Source organism: Pogoniulus pusillus, chromosome 14 (genome assembly GCF_015220805.1).
Source record: "Pogoniulus pusillus isolate bPogPus1 chromosome 14, bPogPus1.pri, whole genome shotgun sequence".
Taxonomy (NCBI): domain Eukaryota; kingdom Metazoa; phylum Chordata; class Aves; order Piciformes; family Lybiidae; genus Pogoniulus; species Pogoniulus pusillus.
This window is the reverse complement of record NC_087277.1, coordinates 19940922-19962875: the sequence shown is the minus strand read 5'-3', so window position 1 is coordinate 19962875 and position 21954 is coordinate 19940922. Positions and strand designations below refer to the sequence as shown.

Genomic DNA, 21954 nt, shown 5'->3' with positions numbered 1-21954 from the left:
GGTCCTTTTGGAAGCTGCTTCCAGCAGCAATATCATTAACCTCTTGCTGTGCCATGCTGTGGGAACAGATTGAATGTGCTGGGGGATGATCATCCTGTAATGCTGGTGTCTGCTTCCACACCGCATCCCTGATGGCATCATGCTCAGCCCAAACATTTTTGTTAACTCCAGGGACTTGCCCGAGTTGGTAGCCGGAATAAAATGCATCAGAGCCACCTGCCTGAGGGCAAAGATCTTGCAGGTGGCTCCTGCTGCCACGGGAAACATCAAAACTGGGTGATTTTGGCTGTAGGAGTTGGGATGGAACTTTACTGGGGGATGAGGTTTACTCTGTTGAGGTCTGGGATTACAGAATCCCAGCATGATGGGGTTGGAAGAGACTTCTAGCCAGTAGGTGAAGGGAGGGGATTCTGCCCCTCTATTCAGCTCTGGAGACCCCACCTGCATTACTGGGACCAACTCTTGAGTCCTCAGCACAGCAGAGACATGGACCTGTTTAAGTGGGGCAAGAGAGGGCACAACAATGATGGGAGGGCTGGAAGCCCTCTACTGTGAGGCCAGGCTGAGAGAGTTGGGGCTGTTCAGTCTGGAGCAAGCTCTAGGAAGCCTTCTTGTGGCCTTTCAGGACTTAAAGGGGGCTACAGGAAAGCTGGGGAGGGACTTTTGAACATGGTCTGCTGTGACAGAACAAGGGGTGATGGTTTGAAACTAAAAGAGGGAGTTAAAGACTGGAGAGAAGGAAGAAGTTCTTCACTGTGAACATGGCAAGACCCTGACCCAGGTTGCCCAGAGGGGTGGTAGATGTCCTATCCCTGGAACCATTCCAGGGCAGGTTGTCTGGGGTTCTGAGCAACCTTCTCTAGTTGCAGATTTTCCTGCTGACTGCAGGGGTGATGGTGACTTTTGAAGGTCCCTTCCAACCCAAACTGTTCCATGATTCTCTGATTCCCAACATGTGTTGGAAGCATGCTCACAAACAGGGATTCTCCTCAGCTCTGGGTGTGCTGGGACATCAAGGTAAGCTGGCATCTGAGTGAGCTCTGGCCAGAGATGACTTTCTTTGTGCTATTCCTCATCACCTCTGAGTGATTTTCCTGCAGGTGCAGTTTGGGTTGACTCTGGGGAGCAGATAAGAGGCAGCTTTGTGCTGGGAGCTAAGGCACACATAATGATGGGGGTTGCAGGATTGTTGCTGCCAGGCCTGGAGCAAATCCCATCTTGGGGGTGTTGGTGGGATTCATCTTCACATTGGGAAGTGTTTTGCTTTCAAAACAGCCATCAGCAGAGTATTCAGTTCTGCTTGGAGATACTTTGGCTTTTGAGTGCTTGTTAAATCTCTACTACTATCAGAGACTCTATCAGGAGTTTCAACATGCTGGTGGCATCTTCTGCTCATCTGTTGATAGTCCTTAGCTCAAAACTGAACCCAGCATTGGAGATGTGGTCTCACCAGTGCCCAGTCCAGGGAGATAATCCCTGCCCTAGTACTGCTGGCTGCACTCTTGCTGATCCAAGCTGGGATGCTGGTGGCCTTCTTGGCCACCCAGGGACACACTGAGTCCAGAGGTATGTTCCCAGGAGGTTTTGTTCTCCCTGCTTCACCCTCTCCAGGAGGTCTATTATTGGGTACTTGTCACAGCAAGATAAGAGCAGAAATAAGGATGCTCATAACCATGTTGCCTTCAGCTCTGGTCCTAAAGGCTCTGTCTGCTGCTGGGACCCAAATCCCAGTGCTTGGAGTGTTGTGGCAAGAGGTTTTGGTAGCAAATCACCCATCCCAAGGCCAGCATTAGAGTTCACACCAGAATTTTCCCATAAGCATTATGGATGTGAGCAGATCCTGATGCCCCTCACTACAGGAAGGACATTGAGGTGCTGGAACATGTCCAGAGAAGGGCAATGAAGCTGGTGGGGGATCTTGAACACAAGTCTTGTAAGGATCTGCTGGCATTGTTCAGGCTGGAGAAAAGGAGGCTGAAAGGAGACCTTCTGGCTCTTTCCAAATCCCTGAAAAGAGATTGGAGCCAGGTGGGGATTTGTCTCTTCACCTAAGGAATAAGCTACAGGACAAGAAGAACCAGCCACAAATTGTGCCACAGGAGGTTTAGGTTGAGCATGAGGAATGATTTCTTCCCCTAAAGGGTCACAGGGCAGTGGTGGTGTCCCCATCCTTGGAGGTGTTTGGCATTTTGGGCCATGTTTTAATGGCTGTGGTGGTGTTAGGTCGATGGTTGGGCTTGGTGATCTTAGAGGGCTTTTCCCACCCAAACAATTCTGTGATTCCATGAATCTATGACATGGTCTAGGAGTTGCATGTAGGGAGATGTTAGCTTATTGTTGGACTCAACGATCTTAGAGGCCTTTTCCCACCCAAACAATTGTAAGATCTTCTGGTCCTTTCCAACCAGGTGATTCAGTGGCGGTGTGTGAAAGCTCCAAGCTCAGCAGCATTCCCCGCGTGGCGCTGGGCGCAGGCTGATAGATGGAGCTCATATCCCCGTTTGGAGATGATGGCAGCAGTTTGGGGTTGGTGTGGGGTTGGGTTTACTTTTTTTTTTGGTGTGTGTGCGTGTTGCAGTTTGTCTTCCATTGCAGTAGTAAAGTTTTTAATTAGGAAAGCTAATGAGATCGATTAGTCATTAGAAGTGACCTCTGGATCTCGGCGAGGAGCTCGGCGTGTGTGCGGCAGGCTGATAACGGGGCGGGGGGGGGAACGCCAGGGTATTGTTTGTAATAAAAGCAGCAAAGTGTTTGAGTTGAGTGAAATGTGCCACAGGGAATACATCATGAGGAGAGGAGAGGGAGGGGAAAAAAAAAAAAACAACCAACCCAACAAAAATTACAACCTTGGGAGGCTGTAATGAAGGGAATTAAACCAACCTTCCTATCTAAATAACATGATTAGCTACACAAAACCCCTCAGCTAGCAAAGTCATAATAGAAAGCTGCCAGCTCTTTGCAGAAACGCTTTCAGGAGGTGGTTAATGCAGGAGCCCCCACATCTCCCAGGCTTTCAGAAGAATACACCATCCAATTACCACTGGGGAATAGAGTTTACCAGGTGCCAGCTTGTTTGGGTAAGGAAAGGAGGGGGACACACATCAACAATCCACAATAATTTGGGACCTCGATGTCTTGTGTGAGAGCGAAGCAGGGCGGGGGAGATGTTGTCAAGTAGGAGTTTGATGAGGTTCTGGGTTGATTAGTGGCAGCTAGAGCTTGGGTGAGGGCAAAAAAATAATCGTGTTCATTATGTAGTCAGTGAATTCCCAGCTTAATAATTGTGTGAGGATGGAGCGGCAGAGGGAAAGGGTCAACTCCTGCTTGGTGCTGTTGGGGGAGGATGTGAGGTTGTGGATCTTACTCCGTTCCTGGTGGGAAAGAGCTGCTTTGGGTCTCTTCTCTTTAGTATCAGGTGATTGAACAAGAGGAAATGGCCCAAACTTATTCCAGGGAAGGTTTAGTCTGAATACTAGGAAATATTTCTTTCCTGAAAGAGTTGTCAGGCATTGGAACAGACTGCCCAGGGAGGTGGTGGAGGTCCCATCCCTGGAGGTGTTCAAGAAATGCGTGGACATGACACTCTGGGACATGGTTTAATGGCCATGGTGGTGTTAGGTTGATAGCTGGACTTGATGATCTTACAGAGCTTTTCCATCTGAAACAATTGTGTGAGTCTGTGATGCGGTGCATGCTGTGACATGGACTCGATCTTCAGAGGTCACTACCAACCCCTACCCTTCTGTGATTCTGTGATCTGTAGGAATGGGGCCAGAGGAGGTCACAAAGATGATGTGAGAGCTGGAACCACCCTGCTGTGAGACCGAGAGAGTTGGGGTTGTTGATCCTGGAGAAGAGGAGGCTTCTGGTGGCATTTCGACATGTAAAGGGAGATAGAGGAAAGCTAGGGACAGACTGAGAAATGATAGGACTCAATTCCGAATCTCCAGAAGCTCTTTCAGTTTGTTCAGCGTTTAGCATTGCACAGAATCACAGAATCTAGAATAGTTTAGGTTGGAAGGGACCTGTGAAGAGTGTCTAGTTCCAACCCTCTTGCCATGGACAGGGACATCTTGCATCAGATCAGCTTGCTCAAGGTCCTGTCCAGCCTGGCCTTCAACACCTCCAGGGAGAGTGAGTGCAGTTGACTTAAGCCACACCTACTTTGCAGCACTGCTTGGTTTACGGGGGCTGACTGGGCACTGCTGGCTTTAGAGGTTCTCACTGGGCACTGCTGGCTTTAGAGGTTCTCACTGGGCACTACTGGATTTAGAGGTGCTCACTGGGTGCTGCTGGATTTAGAGGTGCTCACTGGGTGCTGCTGGGTTTATGGGTGCACCATCCAGTTTTGATTGCAGTAATATAAGAGGGATTGTTTGTGTGATGTCAGGAGTCTGCTTGGGGCTGCAGAGGTGCCTGAAGGCTTTCTATCTCTCCAGGCTATAGAGGTGCTGGTAAAGGCTGTGGATCTCTTCAGAGGCTCCCTGCTTGGTGATCATTTGTCTTACTGTGCAGTATCACGGAGCCCTGTGATCATCATCTTCATTAAGAACAATTCCAGTGATTTATGTGTTGTGGTAGAAGCTGTTTTTCTCCTCCCCCCTACCCCATCAGAAGTGGTAATTATCTAGCTGAGTTTGTGAGTGGAAATTCCTGCTGCTGGATCCTTTTGGACCCAGCACTAGACACTAGCTTACTTGGGAATGCAGAAGGAAAATATTCTGTGTTTGAAACTGAAGCTACCGGTGATAGAATCCCAGAATCCCAGCATGGCAGTGGATGGAAAGGACCTCTAGAGATCATCCAGTCCCACTCCTGTACTAAAGCAGAGTTACCAAGAGCACATTGCCTGGAATCACAATGTCAACATGTGATCCAAATCATTCTTCCCCCTCTGCTCTAGTTAGGCCACATCTGGACTCCTAGCTCCAGTTCTGGGCTCCCCAGTTCAAGAGAGACAGGGTGCTACTGGAGAGAGTCCACTGGAGGTTGGGAAGATGCTGAGGCGCCTGGAGCACCTCAGTGAGGAGGAAAGGCTGAAAGCCCTGGAGCTGTTGAGCCTGGAGAAGAGCAGCCTGAGAGGGGATCTGCTCAATGCTCAGCAAGAGCTAAAGGGTGGGGGCAAGAGGCAGAGCCCAGACTCTTTTCAGTGGTGCCCAGTGACAGGACGTGGAACAACAGGCACAATCTGGAACCCAGGAGGTTCCACCTAAACATGAAGAGGAGCCTGATGCACCCCAGTGGATTTTTTACCCCTTTTGCAGGTGCTAAGGAGTTGGATGTAGGACCTACACTGCAGAGATCCCTTCTTACTCATAGATTCATACAATGGTTGGTGTCAGAAGGGACCTTAAAGATCATCTAATTCCAGCCACCTGGCACTGGCAGGGACACCCTCTGCTAGTCCGAATTGCTCAAGCCCTCGTCCAGCCTGGCCTTGAATGCCTTCAGGGTGTCCACAAACACTTCCAGGGTCCTATTCAAGCTCTTTTTTTCCCACTTGCTTTCTCCTAGGAGCCAACCTGAACTTCATCAGGAGCCCCAAGGTGATAAAGACACGCTACAGGATAGTGAAGAAGAACGTGGTGTCTCCAGGCTCTTCATCCTTCAGCAGTCCCATTCCCAACTGGAAGACGAGGCGCCCCGTGACGCCCAGGTAACTCTTCCATCCCTCCACTCCAGCTGGTGGGGAGGCAGGAGCTGAGGGAGCTCCCACGTTGGCTCCCTGCGCCTTGCTTAATTTTGCTCTTTGTTTAGCTTCTTCTGCTCAGGGTTTATTGACTTAAAGTGTAAAATCCTGTTAGTAATCATGTTAACCCGAGGCAGCCAAGAGCTTACTGCAGCTGGGGGCTTCATATTTATTCCCTGGTTGAATGAGTTGTCTCCATGAAGCTGTAAAGATGAATAATCCCACACAGGACTCCAGCAGACCTGAGGAAACTCGGTGTTGTAGAGGCAGAGGTGGATTCTTAATTAGAGATTCATAGGTTCATAGAACAGGTTCAGTTGGAAGGGGCCTTGAAGATCACCTATTTCCAACCCCCCTGGCATTGGTAGGGACACTTTCCACTAGGCCAGGTTGCTAAAGACCTTGTTCATCCTGGCCTTGAACACCTCTAGGGAGAGGGCATCCAGTACCCCCCTGGCAGCCTGTTTCAGTGTCTCACTACCCTTACTGTGAGGAATTTCCTTCCTAATGTCCAGTGAAAATCTCCCCTCTTCCAAGTCAAATCCATTGCTCTTGGTTCTATCACAAGAAGCCTTAGTGAACAGTCCCTTCCAGGCCTTCAGGTACTAGAGGTCAAGCTGTTGGTGAGGCCAGGCTTTCCCTCTGCTTTATGACCTCATTGTGCACCTTGGTGCTCTGGAGGAGCTTTTTGGAAAGGTCTTGAAGGTAGATGCCCCAAACCTACAACAGGAGGTGGGGGATTATCTGGGTTATCTGGATGAGTGGAACATCAGCCTGGCCCTGTAGGTGTGCCAGCACCTGCCTGAAGGTGTCACCAATGGATGGTGCCATAGCTTTGAGTTTGAGTCTTCCTAAATCAGCTGTGCTGGTGTCTGTATTTCAGCCACCTTGGCTGGTGGAGATGTTATTTTAGAGCCCCCACCTGCAGTGCTGGGTTCAGCTTTGGAGTCCTCAGTACAGGTGAGATGTGAACCTGTTGAAGTGGCTCAAGCTAGAGGAGGCTACAAAAATGCTGTGAGGGCTGAAAGCCCTCTGCTGTGAGGCCAGACTGAGAGAGTTGAGTTTGCTTAGCCTGGAGAAGAGAAGGCTCCATGGAGACTTCTTGTGGCCTTGCACTAGTTAAAGGGAGCTACAGGGAACTTGAGGAGGGACTCTTGATGAGGTGAAAGGACAAGGACTGGTGGTCTGACACTAACAGAGGGAGATTTAGAACAGATATCAGGAAGAAATTCTTCACCATGAGGGTGGTGAGACTGTGGCCCAGGCTGTCCAGAGCAGTTGTGGAACCATTCCAGGTCAGATTGTCTGGGGCTCTGAGCAGACTGCTGTCCTTGCCCATGGCAGGGGGGTTGGACTAGATGCTCTTTAAGATCTCTTCTAACCAAAACCATTTCATGATTCCCTGATCCTGGCCATGATGAAGCCTGGAACTTGTTGATTAGCAGAAAGCTGGTTAGGGTAATTGATACTCTCAAAAAAGGGATGTTAGAACTGATGGGTTTGTTTATAACCCAGATTTTGGCTATTCTTACGTTGAGAATGACTTCTCCCCCTCAAACGCTGGCTTCCACTGTCCCAGGCAATATTTTGGGCAAGGAGAAGCCTGGTCTGCTCCACTCTGGGCTTGGTCATTGCTTCATTCATTCCATCTTAGGAACCCTGAGGAGCTGGGGGATGCTGCAGGACTGTCCCCACCATCAGCTCCTCCCATGGTGCCTTGCTTCAGGTGATTTCTTCCAAAGGTTATTTTCTCTAGCAATGCCCTGAGTCTTGGTGGCTTTGGTGGTGGGTGCTGTGGAAAGACTAAGTTTGTGATGATTGTTTTTATAGCCTACCTCTGCCTGTTTTTTTCTTCCCTGTCCTAAGTGAATTTTGGCTTTGAGTTTCACAGATGTTGGTGTCCAAAGGTTTTGGAAAGTCTTCATGGTGATGAGTCCAAGCAGCAGGTGAACAGAGAGATTTAAAAGAGATGTTTATTTTCAAGCCATGTTTTAAAATAGCAAATTCAGGCTCTTATTTTGTCTTGGTTGAGAAACTCCCCATCTCATGTTCTGCACCAGCCTCAGTTTCAGAGAGCTGCTTCTCCTGTGGAGACTGTTGGATCCTTTTGGGTTAGTGTCTGATTTCCACTCACATTTTTTGTGGTCAGTCTTAACCTTTCCCACCTTCTCCTTTTTCACCACCTTCTACTTTTGCCTTTAGTATCTTCCCACATATACATCATGTCCTCAGATCCACACATCCCCTTTTACTCCCTTCCAAAAGCAGTTTGTTTGCCTCCTCCAGTCCAGTTACTGCTCTGCTCTTAGGTGCCACTTCCATTTGCTCATTCTTGGGGACAGTCTCTTGTGTCTCCCTCATCACAAACAAATCCTATCCTCTGTTGTTTTGCTCCTTCATCCTATGTTTTCACTGACTCGAGATGTTTCTGCATCTTCCCTGCCCATCAGTGCTTTTGGCTGCTCACTGCTACAATAGAAAGAGAGAATTATTTCATTTGGAAGAGACTTTTAAGATCATTGAGTCCAATATTCAACCTAACACCACCATGGCCATTAAGGCAGGTCTCAAAGTGCCATGTCCACATGTTTCTGAACCCTTCCAGGGACGGTGACTTCACTAACTCCCTGGTCAACCTGTTCCAATGCCTGGCTGCTCTTTCAGGAGAGAAATTTTTCCTAATGTCCAACCCAAATCTGCTCTGGTAGAATTTCAGGCCATTTTCTCTCTTTCTATCACTTGTACCTTGGGAGAAGGCACCATCGGGCTCCAGTCTCTTTTCAGAGATTTGTAGAGACCAGTGAGATCTCTCCTCAGCCTCCTCCAGGCTGAACAACCCCAGGGCCCTCACTTACTCCTCACCAGACCTGTTTTCCAGACCCTTCAGCAGCAGCTTTGCTGCCCTTCTCTGCACCTGCTCCAGCCCTCCAATATCCTTCTTGGAGTGAGAGACCCGAAACTGGACCCATCATTTGAGGTGTGCCCTCACCAGGGTCCCCAGTACAGGGGCACAATCACTTCTCTCGTCACATTGCCGATCCAGGCCAGGATGTTGGTGGCCTTCTTGTCCACCTGGGCACGCTCTGGCTGATGTTCAGCTGGCTGTCCTTTTCCACTGGGCAGTCTCCAGCCACTCTGCCTCCAGCCTGGAGCCTTCATGGCGTCGTTGTGACCCGAGTGCAGTACCCAACACTTGGCCTTGTTGACCCTCAGCCCACTGACCTCAGCCCCTCAGTCCAGCCTGGCCAGATCCCTTTGCAGAGCCTTCCTACTCTCAAGCAGGTCAACGCTCCCAGGCAATTTAGTGTCATCTGCAAACTTAGTGAGGGTGCACTCAATTCCGTCCTCTAGAAAGCTTATAGCATCAAACCATTAATTCTGATTCCTATGTGGCCCCCAAAGCAGCTTTTAAAACAAGATTATTGTTAATTTTTTCACAGAGTGACTTTTGCATTGTGATGGCTCAAATGGGTTACAGGAAAATCTTCCATTGTTTGTCTTCTTAGAGGTTCCTCATTTGCTGCTGCTAATTACAGCACCCTGCAAATGAAGATTTGTTTCTGGTGGCTTTTTAATCTCCTGTTTTCTCTCCTGCTGTGTTGGGGTAGTGCTGACTCTGGTTCTGGTCGCTCATAAAGCTCCAGTTGCTGATGTGCAACTAACTCCAGCTTTCCCTCATCAGTGTGCATGTGTAAAGTCCTGGCATCTGGGGAAGAACAACCCCATGGATCAGTACAGGTTGGGGGCTAGTCTGTTGGAGAACAGCTCTGGGGAAACAGAGCTTGGGACCAGGCTGCCCAGAGAAATTGTGGATGCTCTCTCCTTGGAGGCATTCAAGGCTAGCTTGGATGAGGCCTTGAGCAACCTGGTCTAGTGGAAGGTGTCCCTGCCCATGGCAGAGAGGTTGGAACTAGATGATCTTTAAGGTCCTTTCCAGCCCAAACTGTTTAATGAGTCTATGAATCCAAGTGAACAACAGGATGACCATGAGCCAGCTATGAACCCTTGTGGTGTATCAAGAAGAGTGTGGGCAGCAGGTTGAGATCTCTCCTCTCTTATTGAGTGACTGTCAATCAAGAAGCTTCACTGAGGTGAACAGAAAGTTTCCTTCACTGCTGACAAACTCCCCCAGATCATCAGCTAAGATGAAGAGGGATGTGGCTTTGGGTAGAGAGTGACAGTGGAGGTCTGGAGTTGCCAGTCCTGTGGTGAAGAGTTTACTTCTCTTCTTTCTTGCCAGGTTACATTAAACTTCACCCCGCTGCTGGCTTTTCTTGGGAGGCTCTAAGTGGGAGTATATTTGAAATTAATTTTTCTTCCCCCTTTTTTGGGGCAATATTTTTGTTTTAAATAGATTTATAAGCAGCTTGGGGGCTGTTCCTCCCAAATTTATGAAGATAATTTTGCCTCTCTTGATAAGGTGAAATTTACACCTGCTATTTCCATATTAATTCACCTTGCTAAGTGGATCTAATTTTCTTCCCTTCTTCTATCTAGTGAGGGTGGCCTTTCCTAATGCAATTTCCCCCTCACTAAATCACTGTGATCGGGAGTCATGATCGAGTTAAATTAACTTAAATTAATTTACTTAATAAGAGCTCCAGATCATTGTGAATGAGCTGAAGATTTATTGATTCTCCTCTTTTCTCTCCTCCCCCTTATCTCTCCCTCTCTGCTTTTGCCAGAGTGTGGCTCAGGCGAGCTGTGATTTGCTTTGCCTTCTATTTTGGTTGCTCCTCTTGACTTGGTGGTTGGTCATCGCTTTAGAACTTGTCGTGGGGGTGTCCTCTCCTCAGGCAGCTTCTCACTGCTGGGAGAGGTCATGGAGAAGTTGGGATGAGTGAGTGTCAAGAAGAAGGGCAGGGCCCAGGCTCTTTTCAGTGGTGCCCTGTGATAGGATGAGTGGCAATGGATGCAAACCTCAACACGAGGAAAATCTTCTTTACTGTAACGGTGGTGGAGCCCTGGATTCATAGAATCATAGAATTATTTCTGTTGGAAAAGACCTCCAAGGTCATTGAGTCCAACAGTCAACCCACCACCACTGTGGCCTTTAAACCATGTCCCTAATCACAGAACCACACAGAAAGGGAGGTGTTCCATTCCCTTCATCATCTTTGTGGGTAAGTCTCAGGTCCATAGGTTTCTTGAACACCTCCAGGGATGGAGACTCCACCACCTCTCTGGGCAACCTGTTCCAATGCCTGACCCCTCCTGCAGGCAATACATTTTTCCTAATGTGTAGTCTAAAGGGCTGGGTATTAGGTGGCCTGGTCTCCTTTCATTAGTGCACTGTGATAGATTGAGGGCAATGAATACAAACTAAGACTCAGCAAGTTCCACCTCAACGTGAGCAAATACCTTTACTGTGAGGAGCACTGGACCAGACCACCCAGAGAGGTTTTGGAGTCTCCTTCTCTAGACACTTTTGTGATGCATCTGAATTTTTTCCTGTGTGACCTGCCTTAGGTGCTCCTACTTGATACTTATCTTTCAGATCTTCATAAGCATTGATCAGGTCCCCTCTCAGATTTCTCCAGGCTAAACAGCCCCAGGTCTCAGCCTCAGACAGTCCAGTCTCTTCATCAGCCTCATAGCCTCCACTGGACACTCTCTGGTCGTTCCCTTTCCCTCTTGAACTGGGGAGACCAAAACTAGACACAATAGATGTGGCCTCACTAAGGGAGAGTAAAGGGAGAGGAGAACTCCCTTGACCTGCTGGCCGCACTCTCCTTCATGCACCGCAGGAGACCATTAGCCTTCTTGTCCACAAGAGCGTTTTATGGTCCCAGGGAGAACTTCATGTCTACCAGGACTCCAAGGTCTATCTGTAGTGTTGTCTGGGAGAAGAAGGATGCACCAATGCCTGCAGGTGACACCTCTCATGGAGAAACAAAGCCACTTTAAGACAACGTTTCTGGGAGCAGAGAGACTTCTGTGCCGCAGCTAATGTTGTGTTGAGAGCCCCTTGATGGGGATGAGTTCAAACAGTGACCCACTTTGAAGAGTTTTCTTCTAAAAACACTGATGCAGGCATTTAAAAGTAACCTGTCTGCAAATAATTGTCTGGCACCAATGGAGAAGCTCAGATATTTCCTTCAAAAAAGCCCCAAACCACAGAACTTTGTGGTGCCTCTTGAGGGACAATCCTACCCCTCCAGCACTATAAATAAGTAAAGAACCAGAAAATACAACATTTGTCAGAGAAATGCCAGCTCAGTAGAAAAGGTTTGTCAGCAGAGGATACTCCTGTGTGCTTTACTTTTGTTTTGTTCTTCTTTTCTTCTCTTCTTTGGCCTCCAGCACGTTGATATGGCCTAAGATGGAAATGAGCCTCCTGGGCTTGATTTTTGGTCCTCACCACCTTTTTCCCCTGCAAAACCTTCAGGGGTTTGGGTGATGCTGGTTGAGAAACAATGTGGTTCTCAAACCACAGTGGTGGGTGTGAGTGTGGTGGAGTCTCTGTCTCTGGAGTCATTTAAACCCTGCCTGGACATGTTTCTGTGTGACCTTCTCAAGGTGAACTTGCCTTGGCAGGGGGATTTGGACTTGATGATCTCTGGAGGTCACTTCCAACCCCTAGCATTCTGTGATTGTGTAATATGCCACTTCTCCAGGGCAAAGGTGTATATGGCCAAGACATAGCACTCTGAGACATGATTTAGTGGGCATGTTGGGTTGATGGTTGGACATGATGGTCTTGGAGGTCTTCTCCAACCAGAACAATTCCATGGTTCCATTATTCTTTGCTTCTATGTTTCCGTGATTCTTTGGTTCTGTCATTCAGTGATTCTGTGATGGAGGTGTTCTAAAAACATGTAGACATGGTGCTTAGGGACATGGTTTAGTGGGCATGGTGGTGGTGGGTTGATGGTTGGTTTGATAGCCTTGGAGATCTGTTCCAACTTTAATGATTCTATGATTCTAGAGATAATAAATCACTGTGGGCTGTGACTTGTGAGATCATAAATCACTGTGATCTTAGGATTCTGTGATTCTATGACACACTCTGATTTTACAGTTGGACTTGATGACCTTGGAGATCTTTTCTAACCTTAATGATTCTAGAGACAATAGATCACTGTGGTCTGTGATTTGTGAAGTCATAATTGACTGTGGTCTTAGGATTCTGTGATTCTATGATTATGGTTCTCTGATTCTGTGGTTTTCTGATTCTATGACAATGGTTCTGGAATTCTTTGAGGAGGTCTTTTCTAACTGAGATGATTCTAGAGGCAATGAATTACTGTTGTCTATGGTTTGTGAGATGATATTTCACTGTGATCTTACATCTCTATGTTTATGATCCTATGATTCTATGACTCTATACTTCTGTGTTTCTTTGATTTTGTGGTTGGACTTGATAGCCTCAGAGATCTTCTCTAATCTTGGAGATCCTTTCTAGTTTTAATGCTTCTAGAGACGATGAATCACTGCAGGTTTGGGAGGTCATAACTGACTGATCTTAGGATTCTACTGTTCTGATCCTATGGTTCTGTGATTTGAATCTCTGGTTCCCTGATCCTCTTACTCTATAGTTCTATGATTCTTTGATTTTATGGTTGGACTTGATAGCCTTGGAGATCTTTTCTAATCTTGGAGATCCTTTCTAGTTTTAATGCTTCTAGAGATGATGAATCACTGCAGGTTTGGGAGGTCATAATTGCCTGATCTTAGGATTCTGCCATTCTGATCCTATGGTTCTTTGGGGCTCTGGTTCTCTGATCTTCTGACTATAGTTCTATGATTCTTTGATTTTGTGGTTGGAGATGCTGGCCTTGGAGATCTTTTCTAACCTTAATGGTTCTAGAGACAGTTAATCACTGCAGTCTATGATTTGGGAGATCAGAAATCACTGTGATCTGATGATTCTATGATTCCATTATTATGGTTCTATGGTTTTGTGATTCCATGGCTTTATGGTTCCATGCACACAATAACCCTGCAAGCAGAGGTTGGGGCACCAGGAGTTAATTCTCTTTTATCAAGATGATAACTGCTTCCCCCCCAACTCCCCAGTCCCACCCCTCCCTCCACGTCCTCGCCTTTTGAGCCGCGCTAATCTGCAGAAAGAGTCCAAATGTGACTAATGCCCTTAAAGTTGCTGTCAATTTGTATTTTTTTTTTTCTTCTCCCCAAATTCATTTGACATGAAAGTGAGAAGTAAACAGAAAGCTCTGTGGTTAAGCAGATAACTTGGAAAGCCTTTTCCATCACATTTAAAAACGGCCGTGTCATGGATTCTGCGAATTGGAGCCTTTCTATTTTGTTTTATTTTATTTTGTCTGGGTGGTAAATTTCCTTTTAATAATCTCAACGTGCTTTTAGGGCTCAGGGAGTTTTTAAATTTTTTTTTTTTTCCCCCTTCAAATATATTTGAAGGGATGTTAAACCATTCTCCAGAATGACATCTCATTAAAGTGAAATTCGTCTGCCTGGGATTGGAGACGTTGCAGGCAAGGAGGAAGTTCAGGCTTCCATTTGGAAATACAGATATTCGATCTGATTTTTTTTTCCCCCCTCTCTCCCTCCCTTCTTTCTATAGGAAATACTTTTAATCTTTTTAATGAGATACACAACCCTCCTATTGTTTCGGAGAAGCCCTGACATCTGGCCGAGAATAATCCAGTTTCTCTTCAGGAGGAGTTTAGAGGCTTTAAAAAACAATGTCACCACGCTGGGGCAAAGCTTGGGATTAATCTGCCGCTCGCTCCTTGCTCCCCCCACGGAAAGAAGCCTCACTCTGTCCTGCTCTCCTTTTCTCTTCGTCTTCCTTTTTTATTTCTTTCTTTTTCTTTAGTTCCTCTTTCCCCACTTCTTCCTTACTCTTTTTGATTTTTCCTTTTCCTTTCATTTTTTTCTTCTTCTTCTTTTTTTTTTTAATCCCTTCTCCCCTTTATCAATTTCCTCTTTTGTCCCCCCTTTTTTTTCCTTTTTTGGGGGCCCTTTCCCTCTTTTTCCCTTTTTCCCCTTATCCCACATTTATCCTTTCCCCATTTTTGGCCTTTTCCCATTTTTTCCCCTTTTCTTCTTTTTATTCCTTGTACCTATTTTTTCTTTTTTCCTTTTTCTTAACCTTTCTCCCTTTCCCCCTTTCCCCCTTTCCCCCTTCCCCCCTTTTTTCTCTGCTCTTTCCCTTTTAATTTTTTTCCAATTTTACATTCCACTCTTTTTTTCCACTGTACCTGTTTCCTTTTCCCCTTTTTACCATTTCACTTTTTCTGTTTTTCTTTTTTCACCCTTTTCCCATTTTTCACTTTATCTCTTTCCCACTTCTCCCCCTTTCCACTTTTCCCCTCCATTCTCCTTTTAATACTTATCCCTTTTCCCACCATTTTTGTTTTCCTTCCAATTTTACTTTTTTTGCCCCATTTACAACCCTTTCCCTTTTGTCTTTTCTTCCCTTTACTCATTTTCGGTTTTTCAGTTTTTCCTTTTCCCTTCCCACTTTTCCACTTTCTTTTCACTCCCCCCTTTCTCTTTTTCTCTTTTCCCCTTTTCTTCCTTTCCCCTTTTCTATCTTTTTCACTCCTTTCTGTTTTGTCCTTTTAAAATTTCTCCCTTTATGACCTATTTTCCCTTTCCTCCCCATTTCCCTCTTTCTATTTTTTCACTTTTCCGTCATTTCAGCACTTTTTCTTTTTTCTGCCCTTTTCCCTCCTTTTTCCATTTTCCCTTTTCTGTTTTTCACTTTGTTTCACACTTTCCCTCTTTTCCAGTTCCCCCTTCCCTTTGTTCTCCTTTTCAATCCTTTTTTCTTTCTTTTTTTACCCTTTATTATTCCTTTTTTTTAGCATTTCCCTCTTTTTTCCTATTATTCCCCCTCTTACCCTTTTCAGGTGTTGTGAGGAGCAGCTGAGGGAGCTGGAGCAAAGGAGGCTAAGGGGAGCCCTTCTGATTCCCTGCAACTCCCTGAAGAGAGATGCTGAGTTGAAGCTCCAGGAGCCAACCAGTGAAGTCGGCCATGCAAAGGGCTAGCAAACCCTCTCAAAGTAATGGCATGGGGAGGTCATCTCAAATCTGCTGTCCCTAATCCTGGAGATCATCTTTGTGATTGCAAAGGGCTGTCACCCCAAAGCATTGTTAGAAGAGCTGCTGGTTTAAGGCTCCAGGACATGACACAATCAGAGAATGCCAGGTTGGAAGAGACCACAGGTATCATCTGGTCCAACTTTTAAATCTGATTCAACTATGCAGAGGGGTGGCAAATCCTCCCAAAGTTATAGCATGGAGAAGACCAGCTCAAATTTGGTCCTCCAGCACCTGAATATCATAGAATCACCAGAATGATGTGGATTGGAAGGGATCTTAAACATCATCTAGTTCCAGTCCCCTTGCCATGAGCCTTACACCTGCTGCTAGACCCATCCAAACTGGCCTTGCTGGGCTCCCCAGTGCTGGAGATGACCTCTCTGGTTGCCAGGGCACAGCGTTTTGCATTTCTAACCCAAGTTCCAGACAATGCAGGGTTCACCAGGGCTGATTCAAAACTGCTGATCCACAGCTGAAAAATCCCAACTTTTAATCTGTCTAAACCTTCTTGCTAAGGATCTTCTGCTCTTCTTTGACAGCTCCATGCTCTGAAAGCAAGGAGAGGCCTTCACAAAAGAGGGAAAAAAAAATCCCGGCTAATGAATTGCAGCTCATCAGCAAATCCTCCACTCCCTGACTGCGCTTCTGCTCCCAGCCTATTGTAACCACTAAGTAAACCATTATTAGCTTAATACTCCACAGAGTGGGAGCAGCCAGTCAGCAGGACCTCGCTGATGAGCAGCAGCTCGTTGAGAAGCAACGCAACCACTTGCAAGCACGTCCGCACTGTTACACAATGTAGGTGATGCTTTAAGTGCTGGTTTGAGTCCCTGGATTCCTTCCACTTGATTTGTCCAACCTTGGGAACTGATGACACTTGTGGAGCACTGTGATGCAACTGGTAGGTGGTGGGCTTAGTGTGAAAAGACCCAAGTTCCCCATTAGTCTCTCAAAATAAGCACTTCTTGAAGCCTTGCTGAAGTGCAGAGAGGCTTTTAGCTCAGTTTTGTAGAATCATGGAGTTGTTTTGGTTGAAAAAGACCTATAAAATCATCAAGTCCAACTATTAAACAAGTGCTGACAAGTCTATTGCTAACCACTTATACAGAGCTTTTAAATCCCTCCAGAGATGGGGATTTCACCTCTGCCCTGAGCATCCTGGACCCGGCTGTGACAACCCTTTCCATGAAGAAATTGTTCCTCATGTCCAACCTAAACCTCCCCTGGAGCAACTTGAGGCTGTTTCCTCTTGTCCTGTCACTTGTCCCTTGGGAGAAGAGACCAACCCCCACCTGACTCCAGTCTCCTTTGAAGAAGTGGTAGAGAGCCAGAAGGTCTTCCCTCAGCCTCCTTTTCTCCAGGCTGAACAGCTCAAGTTCCCTCAGCTGCTCCTCACCAGACCTGTTCTCCAGACCCTTCTCCACTTTTGTTCCCAATGCTGGGTCTTTGTATATTTCTGTTTAATTGAAAAGCCACCAAAGAAAGGAGGAAGGAGGGGAGCAGGTCTGAATGACAGCTCCATGCTGCAAAAAAGTCCTGAGTCTCTCCTGAGCAGCTCCTGTTTGATACCTTTATTCAAACCTCACCATGAGCTGCTGTGCTGAGCCCAGTCCAACTGCTGCTGGCATCTGGGCTGTGCCCGGGCAGGTCTCGGGGCTGAGGAAAGAGCAAACCAGTTTGTGAGGGCAGAGGGGTCACTTGGCAGGTGCTGGAGCATTGTTTTCAAAGGTTGAAATCATTCCAACCTAACTAAATATTCGGTCCTTGTGCAGTGTGGATGAAAGGTGGAGCCATCTGTTTCTTCCTGCAATGACAAAAGGAAGAAATACTCTAAAAAGGCTGTTACAAACCTCTTGGCATAGAAGTAGAGGTGCCTGAAGAGGAGTGTTGTCAGCAGGTTGAGGGAGGTTTTTCTCCCCCCTCTGCTCTGCCCTAGCGAGGCCACGTCTGGAGTGCTGGGTCCAGTTCTGGGCTTCCCAGTTGAAGAGTGACAAGGAACTACTGGAGAGTCGTAGGGAGGCTGGGAAGATGCTGAGGGGCCTGGAGCATCTCTGTGAGGAAGAAAGGCTGAAAGCCCTGGGGCTGTTGAGCCTGGAGAAGAGCAGCCTGAGAGGGGATCTGCTTAATGCTTAGCAAGAGCTAAAGGGTGAAGGCAAAGAGGCTGGGCCCAGACTCTTTTCAGTGATGCCCAGTGACAGGATAAGGGGCAAACTGGAATCCAGGAGCTTCCATTTGAGATGAGGAGAAACTTCTTTAACTTTGAGGGCAGCAAAACCGTGACTCAGGCTACCCAGAGAGTTGTGGAGTTCAGAAGCTGGAGAGCTTCTAAACCCACATAGCCATTGTGGTCCTGGGCACCCTGCTGTGAGTGCCCCTGCTTTAGCAGGAGGTTTGGACTGGATGATCTCCAGAGGAGTATATGAGGGATCTGGGGTTGTTCAGCCTGGAGAAAAGCTAAGAGGAGACCTTCTGGCTCTCTTCGTCTCCCTGAAAAGAGGTTAGAGCCAGATGGGCTTGGTTTCTTCTCACAGGGAGCAAGCAATGGGAGAAGAGGAAACAACCTCAAGTTGCACCAGTGGAGGTTTAGGTTGGGCATTAAGAAAAGTTTCCTCAGTGAAAGAGTTGTCATAACCTGAAAGAGGCTGCCCAAGGCAGAAGTCACCAGTCCAGGAAGTGTTTCATAGCCATGTAGATGTGGTGCTGAGGGACATGGTTTAGTGGTAGCTTGGCAGTGCTGGGTTAAAAGTTGGGCTCAGTGATCTTAAAGGTCTCTTCCAACCCAAGCGCTGCTGGGATTCTGTTCCATCATTCTCATTTACCAAGAAACAAACCCAACCATCTGCACCCGGCAGCTTCCCTGCTCCCTGTACCTCATCCATCCCCAGGCTCTGGCCAGGCTCCACAGCATCTGCAGCTTTTGCTGCCCACCAGGCTCTCCTGGAAGGAGGATTTGTTGAAGGATATAGGGAGGTCTGCAAGGTCACAGCTGTCAAAGCTGGGAAAGTGGGAAAAGAAGGGCAGAGGGGTTCCTGAGCTTGGCACAAGTGCCACAGCCACCTGTCTATGAGCATTTCTGGTTTTCCAAGCTGAAAGATGTTTTGACTGCAAATATTTTCCTCTAATCCCCCCCAGAACTCCCTAAATTTCCTAATTCCTTCTCAAATTACTGCTAATGAATTCAGATTGGTGTTGCCATGTGTGGTCCTGCCACCCTCTGACATGAAAATGGAGGTGACAGGGGAGAGGTCTCCAGAGAAAGCCCAAAGTTATTCCAGCTCAGGATATTTCATATGGAAAAAGGAAAAGATCTGGAAAAGGAGGAGCAGAGAGAGCAGGAGGCAGCATCTGGAAAATGATAGATGTGGAATGGACTTAAGGAAGAAGTTATTTACAGTGAGGGTGGTGAGATATTGGAGCAGGCTGCCCAGAGATGCTGTAGGTGGCTCTTCCTTCAGTGTGTTCAAGACTTTGAGCAACCTGGTCTGGTGTAAGGTGTCCCTGCCCATGGTGAGGGGCTGTAGCCAGATTGGGGTTGGTCTCTTCTCCCAGGCAACCAGCAGCAGAACAAGGGGACACAGTCTCAAGTTGTGCTGGGGAAGGTCTAGGCAGGATGTTGGGAGGAAGTTGTTGCCAGAGAGAGTGATTGGCATTGTAATGGGCTGCCCAGGGAGGTGGTGGAGTCGCTGTCCAAGCAAAGACTGAATGAGGCACTTAGTGCCATGGTCTAATTGATTGGCTAGGGCTGGGTGCTAGGTTGGACTGGCTGATCTCGGAGGTCTTTTCCAACCTGGTTGATTCTAGGATTCTATGATTCTATGATTCCATGCTGTAGGATTCTGAGATTCTTAGATTCTCTGATTTCATGGTCCTACGATTTTGTGATCCTATACCTTTATGTTTCCATGATCCTATGACTTTATGATCCTGTGATTTTATGATCCTATACTTTTATGTTTCCATGATCCTATGACTTTATGATCCTGTGATTTTATGATCCTATACTTTTATGTTTCCATGATCCTATGACTTTATGATCCTGTGATTTTATGATCCTATACTTTTATGATTCCATGATCCTATGACTTTATGATCCTGTGATTTTATGATCCCATACTTTTATGATTCCATGATCCCATGATTTCATGTTCCTGTGATTCTCTAACTTTATGATCCTTTAACTCTAAGTCAGCTCATGAAGGGCTTCGGCAAGCAGCTACCTACCGGGGGAGCAACACTTGAAAGCTGCTGGGAGCCTTTTTGCCTGCGTTTGTGAAACTCTCAGCTCCTATTTTGTGATTTTTTTCCCCCCCCTTCCTGTTGGTGATGCTGAAGCAAGGTTTCCTGCAGCAGGTTTTGTTAGACAATTTTTATTTGATGAGAAGAGTCAGGTTACGAGTCCCCAAGTGCCGTAAAAGTTAATGTGATGGTCGCTCCGCGCCCGGGCTCATTTTTATAATTTTTTATTTTATGAAACAGGACAGGGGGAGCTTTAGTGACTTATTACTATTCATTTCGTTTCAATGCAGTAAATATTGATTCAGTTGGGGGTTTTCAATTTAAACCACTCGACGATTATATAAAATATTACCAGCCTCTGAAATTATGCTTACCGATCCCTTTGGCTGCTCATTAACCAAGCAGTGCAATTTTTAGATCCCTTTGCTTTCATCATTCTAATAAATGGGTTAAGCTTCCCTTTTGGAGCAGAAGGTGCTGGAGACTCCAGCTAGCAGTAGAGCTTGACAGCCTCAACACAGCTCTTAATTTGGAGCCTCTTTCAAAGGACTTTGTGGGTTATTTTAATTTTTTTTTTTTTTTTGAGGGAGGGCTCTGGGCAGCCTGATGTAGTTGAGGAGGCCCCTGCTGACTGCAGAGGGGGTTGGACTGGATGACCTTTGGAGGGTCTTTCCAACCCAGACCATTCTGTGAACCATCCTATGGTTCTATGATTCCGTGCTGTAGGATTCTGAAATTCTTGGATTCTGTGATTCCATGATCCTATGATTCTACGACCCTATGATCTTATGATTCCATGATCCTACGATTCTATATGGACTGGATGATCTTGGAGGTCTCTTCCAACTTGGTTGATTCTGTTCCCACCAGGGAGGTGGTGGAGTCACTGTCCCTGGAGGTGTTCAAGGAAAGCCTGGATGAGGCACTTAGTGCCATGGTCTAGTTGATTGGATAGGGCTGGGTGCTAGGTTGGACTAGATGATCTTAGAGGTCTCTTCTAACCTCTAGATTCTATGATTCTATGATTCTGTGTTTTAGGGTTCTCTAGATTCTATGATTCTATGATTCTGTGTTTTAGGGTTCTTCCTCTGACTGCGGTGCAGTCAGGGAGTCATTGGATCATAGATGCATGAAACCAGAATCATAGAGATATCAAACCATAAAATCACAGAACTCAGAAATCATCTGGTGTAGCCAGAACTGTAATAATTGGATCAATGTTAATATGTGATTTAAAAGACGTTGTCAATGGAGCAGATTCCTGGGGCCAGAACCTGATGTGATGACTGGGTTATGATGTTGTATCTCTTGGGGTGTAAAATTAGAATCATAGAGACATAAAACCATACAACCACAGAATCACAGTCTCACAGAATCATAAAAATATATATTCATAAAATCATAGAGTTATAGAATTGTAGGATCATGGAATCATAGACTCATAGAATTATAGAATAAAAACATCATAGAATCATAGAGTCCAATAATTATAGAGTCATAAAAACAGAGAATCATAGAGTCAGAGAATCATAGAGTTATAAAATTATAGGATCATAGAATGGTAGGAGTTGGAAGTGACCTCTAGAGATCATTGAGTCCAACTCCCCTGCCAAAGCAGGATCACCTAAGGTAGGCCACACAGGAATGCTTTCAAGTAGGTTTTGAGAGTCTCTACACAAGGAAGCTCTACAGTCTCTCTGGGTAGCCTGCTCCAGGGCTCTGGCAGCCTCACAGTAAAGTTTTGCCTGATGTTGAGGAGTTGGTGAACAACAGACAGGATAAATGGAGCTGGCTGGTCTATATGTTGTTCAAAACAACATGCTGGAAAGCAGCTCTTTGGAGAAGAACCTGGAAGTGCTGGTGGATAACAACTTGCCCATCAGCCACCCATGTGCCTGTGTGGCAAAGAATGGGAATGGCAGTGGTCTGCTGGGCTGTTTTGGGTGTCATGTGCAAGCTGAGGGTGGTTTTCCTCCCCCTCTGCTTTGACCTGGAGA

The 21954-nt window shown here is 46.5% G+C and overlaps 1 protein-coding gene across 1 annotated transcript in view; it reads left to right on the top strand.

The window, feature by feature from the left end:
- Window positions 1-21954, top strand: part of ZC3H3 (zinc finger CCCH-type containing 3) — a 161414-nt gene that overhangs the window by 61535 nt on the left and 77925 nt on the right. The window contains exon 4 of the mRNA XM_064154441.1: window positions 5515-5656. Coding sequence (XP_064010511.1) covers window positions 5515-5656 — 142 coding nt within the window. The remainder of the gene's footprint in view (window positions 1-5514; window positions 5657-21954) is intronic.